General features: G+C 49.2%; 1 protein-coding gene across 1 annotated transcript in view; it reads right to left on the bottom strand.

Annotated features, from left to right (window-relative positions):
* Positions 1-2,068, bottom strand: part of Rassf10 (Ras association domain family member 10) — a 6,829-nt gene extending 4,761 nt beyond the window's left edge. The window contains exon 1 of the mRNA XM_010615376.1: positions 2,056-2,068. Coding sequence (XP_010613678.1) covers positions 2,056-2,068 — 13 coding nt within the window. The remainder of the gene's footprint in view (positions 1-2,055) is intronic.
* Between the last annotated feature and the right edge of the window lie 2,106 nt (positions 2,069-4,174).

Genomic DNA, 4,174 nt, shown 5'->3' on the forward strand with positions numbered 1-4,174 from the left:
AGCTCCTCGGCGGAGAACCGGTGCCCGGAGGGACTCGGGGATGTCTCCGTGCAGGACCTGGAGCTCGCGCCTCGGAGGGTATCAGCCCCCTCCCCTTTCCTAGAGGCCGCTGGACGCACATTCACCAGACTTTTGCACCTTTCCTGGAGCCCCCAGACTTGGCCTTGCTCCCTCAGGGAATCGCTGGCTGAGAAGTGCACTTTGCACAGATAGGGAAACTGAGGCATCTAGTAATCGCTAACCGACACGCTGTAATCACATAGCCTGATGAGCTAGAAGTGGTAAGCGCTGCCTCTTAAAACAGCCGAAGACCTTCCAGTCTTCCATGACAGGAAGCAATATTTGCATATTTAAGCAGAAGGAGAAGGTAGGTTATGTAGTTTTGGAAAGGTATAGACTAGAGAGAAACCTTCAGAGGTGGCTCCTACTTCCTGCAGGTCGTGCCTGTGGGACCCTACAACACTTCTTTCCACACCTTTTCTGGCAGGGAGACTCCTGATTGTGGTGGGACTTTGGGGCCCAGACCCAAGTTACACACTCTTTCAAACGTCTGACTTTCATAAGGGGAGACCGAGGTCATTACCTTGAGGGTTTCTGGCATTCCCTGGTATCCAGATGTAGCCCAGATGGGATAAGAACCACGTTTCACAACACACAAAATCCACAGTCACCATGAAATCCTGTCATCCCAGCGGATGAGGATGGTCCTTGTGTGAGAGGGCTGCTCTTAGCTGGTCCTGGGAGCAGATACGATAAGTTCAGCCCCTTGCTTCCAGACCTTGGATGGCTCCTCAATGCTTGCAAGGAGCTCACCATCTACTAACCAGCGCAGATGAGGAAACATTCCTAACACAGTGGCTCCTGGATTCTGCTAAGGAAGGCCAGAAGGTGCACGGGGAGCCTACCTGGATAATGCAATGGCATCCAGCCCTTCCCACTGGGCGTTGCTTCTTGGGCAGACCCAAAGGACCACCTGTCAAAGGAAAGACAAATGAAGGGGAGGGCAGAACACATACCAGGCTGGAAGGACCAATGGGCAAAGTCAAGGAGACAAGAGAACATGACAGTTACCAGGGCTGTAGAGTTTCCGTGAAATGTGCACCTAAAAAAGCTGGGTGGTGAACAGGAACCAGATCAGCAAGGGCCTTTCAATTCATGCATCTGGATTTGAATTTATCCGAAGAACAAGAAGTTATGAGTGCAGATGTTGGGGTCAGGCAGGTTGCTTACTGAGCTGTGACCTTTGGAAAAGTACTCTCTCTAAGCCTCAGTTATCTCATCTATGACATGGGGGTAATAAAAATACTTGCCTAATAGGACTGTTGCAAGGATAAAATGTCTGGACCTGGTAAGTCCACATGGTTTTATTGGAGGGTTGGAAACCTGGGAGGTATTTTGGTATCCTACTACTTACTGTACAGCAAACCACTACAAACTTGGTAGCTTGAGACAACACCCATGTGTGATTTCACCATTGTGTTTGTCACAAGTCTTGCTTGACGTGGCTTCTGGGTGCTCTGCCCAGTTTATCCCAAACCAAAGGCAAGGTGCTGCCTGGTTTGAGTCCTGGGGGAAAAATCCACTTTAAAACTCATTCATATTGTTTTAGGATCCAGTTCCTTTAAATTGTAGGACCAAAGTTCCCATTTTCTTAGTGGCTGTCAGCAAAGTCTCATCTTCTAAGGGCCATTTACAGGCCTTCCCATGAGCTACCCACTTCCCCATTTTAAATTAGCAAAGGCAGATCAAGTTCATCCAGTCCTCCTTCGTATTCAGCCTGACTGATGTCCTTTTCCTGCCGCTGGCTGGCTAAAGCTTTGCTTTTAAAGGGATTTCTGTGCCAGGTATTGTGGCTCACACTTGTAATCCCGGTGCTCTAGGAAGGTGAAGCAGGAGGATGGTGAGTTTGCGCCCCATCAGGGCCACTTAGACCCTTTCTCAAAATAAAATTTAAAAACTTTTAGGAGGGGCTGGGGATGCAGCTCAGTGCAAAGGCCCTAGGTTCAAGCCCCCAGCACTGCAAAACAAACAGCTTGCTTTGTTAGATTAACTCACCTGTATCCTTCATCTTGAGGCCAACTGCTTAGCCACCTTAACTACTCTGCAAAAGCCCTTTTTTGGTGTAATGTAACACAGCCAGCAGAGTAACACCAGGGGGATAGAGATCAGCTTAGAATTCTCTGCAGCACAGGACATGACAGGATGAGGTTTTTAGTTTTAAAAGATCACTGTTTGCAGTGGGAACAAGGGGTGGGAGTGAGGTGGGAAAACTCATTAGAACAGCAGGCCCCAACCTCTTTGGCACCAGGGACAAGTTTCATGGAAAGAAATTTTTTCACAAAGAGAGGTTGGAGGTTGGAGATGATTCAGAGGCGCACAGGACCTGAGTCCCTCTCCAGTGCAGTTCACAGTAGGGCTCTTGCTCCTGTGATCTGCCAGAAGGTAGAACTCAGGTGGCAGTGAGAGTTCATTTCCTGCCATGTAGACCGGATCCTAATAAGCCAGGGACCTGGACCTGTGGCCCTGGGATTAGGGATCCCTGCTTTAGGAGTCTGTCACGTTCATTCAAGGAAGCAGTAGTGGCCTGTACTGAGCATAGTGGTGGTGAGAGGATTGGACAAAATTGAGAGCTATCAGGGAGGGGAGGAAGCAGGACTTGGTGACAGACTGAGGAGTCTCCTGTCCCTGGCCCGATGGCAGATCCCTCTTGCGATCTGAGCCAGCCCACCACCCCCAACTCCTCCCTCACATGCTGGGTTGTACTTTCTCCTTTCCTCACACACGTGTTTGTTAAGAGCTCTGTAATCAGTCACCATCCCTAGTGGATTTTAAGCTCCACAAGGGTCTCTTTTGCTTACTTTGAATCCTCCGCGTTTAGCACAATGGCTGACACATGCTAGGTTTGTTCAGTAGCCGTTCAATACGTAAATGGGTCAAGGAAGTTATCCTGCATTCTAGCAAGTCAACACCTCTCTTTTCTGGAGCAGCTCCTGCATCTTCATGCATCTGTGCTTTTCCTCCTAGTTAAGATAACTCTTAAACACTTTGAAAACTCCTACTCATCCTTCAGAAGCTCAGCTCAAAGCCCACCTGCCCTGCAGTCCTTTCTTTCCTCCTCCAGGAAGAACTGGGCTCTTGTTCTTCTTCTGCCCCTGCGAATGCAGAGATTTCATTGCTGCAGTGCATTTTTTAAATGTCTATTTACCCAGATGAGACCGAGAGCTTTCCAAGAAAATGGACAGGCTCTGTCTTACTTGTGTGCTAGTCTTCCATGCCTAAGCGCTACTCCCCACACCCCACACAGTAGGCTCTCGAACTTTTCCTATGCTCCCTGGAGCACTAAGATGCATAATTAAGATAGGGAGGGACAGATATGTGAAATCCCTGCGCCAGGAATGATACAGATAAAATCGCTGCTGTGCTAGTGAAAGGATAGAAGGATTGATGGGTCCTGGGAAGGTTGGAGAAGATGGAGCTTCAGTAAATGAGGAGGAGGGGTTGAGGGCCCCTGTGGTGAGAGAAAGGACATGGATTAATGTTAGGGTAAGTGTGACTATGGTCATGTCTCTGTGTTTCGGGGCCACATTCTGGGGTCGCCCTGCTTAAATCTGAATACCAGCTTCAGGAGGTATGAAAAACCCAACTCGGTTTCTCCTATTCTCTCAACACTCAGTACAGCAGGCTCCGGTGACCAGGTGTGTGTGGGGTCTCCCCACCCACCAGCCAATCAATTCTGCAATAGCCACCAGCAGGGCGTCTTCTAACTCAATGTATTTCTGACACTCTCTACCCGGAGACAGCATCTGGTCCCACAGGCTTAGTGCTCAGTCCCTAAGACAGTGCTCCCCTATGTCAGATGCCGGTCACAAGCCTCATGTTGGCCTATCTGAGCTTCTGGCTGATCGGCTGTCAACCACACTTCCCACACCCTCCCTTCCACTATGATTAACTTGCTGCAGTGCTTACAAAATGTAGGGAAATGCTTAAGTTTGCTAATTTCCTACAAAGGACATTATGAAGGCTACCAATGAACATCGGATGAAGAGACAAATGGACCAAGATATGGGGGAAGGGTCAGGGCTCCCTTGTAGCACCACACTCCAGAAACCTCCCTGTGTCCAGTTACCCAGCTGCTCTCCAAACCCTGCCCTTCTGGGGTTTTATGGAAGCTTCT

Source organism: Fukomys damarensis, unplaced genomic scaffold (assembly GCF_012274545.1).
Source record: "Fukomys damarensis isolate Sample0158 unplaced genomic scaffold, DMR_v1.0_HiC HiC_scaffold_16, whole genome shotgun sequence".
Lineage (NCBI taxonomy): Eukaryota > Metazoa > Chordata > Mammalia > Rodentia > Bathyergidae > Fukomys > Fukomys damarensis.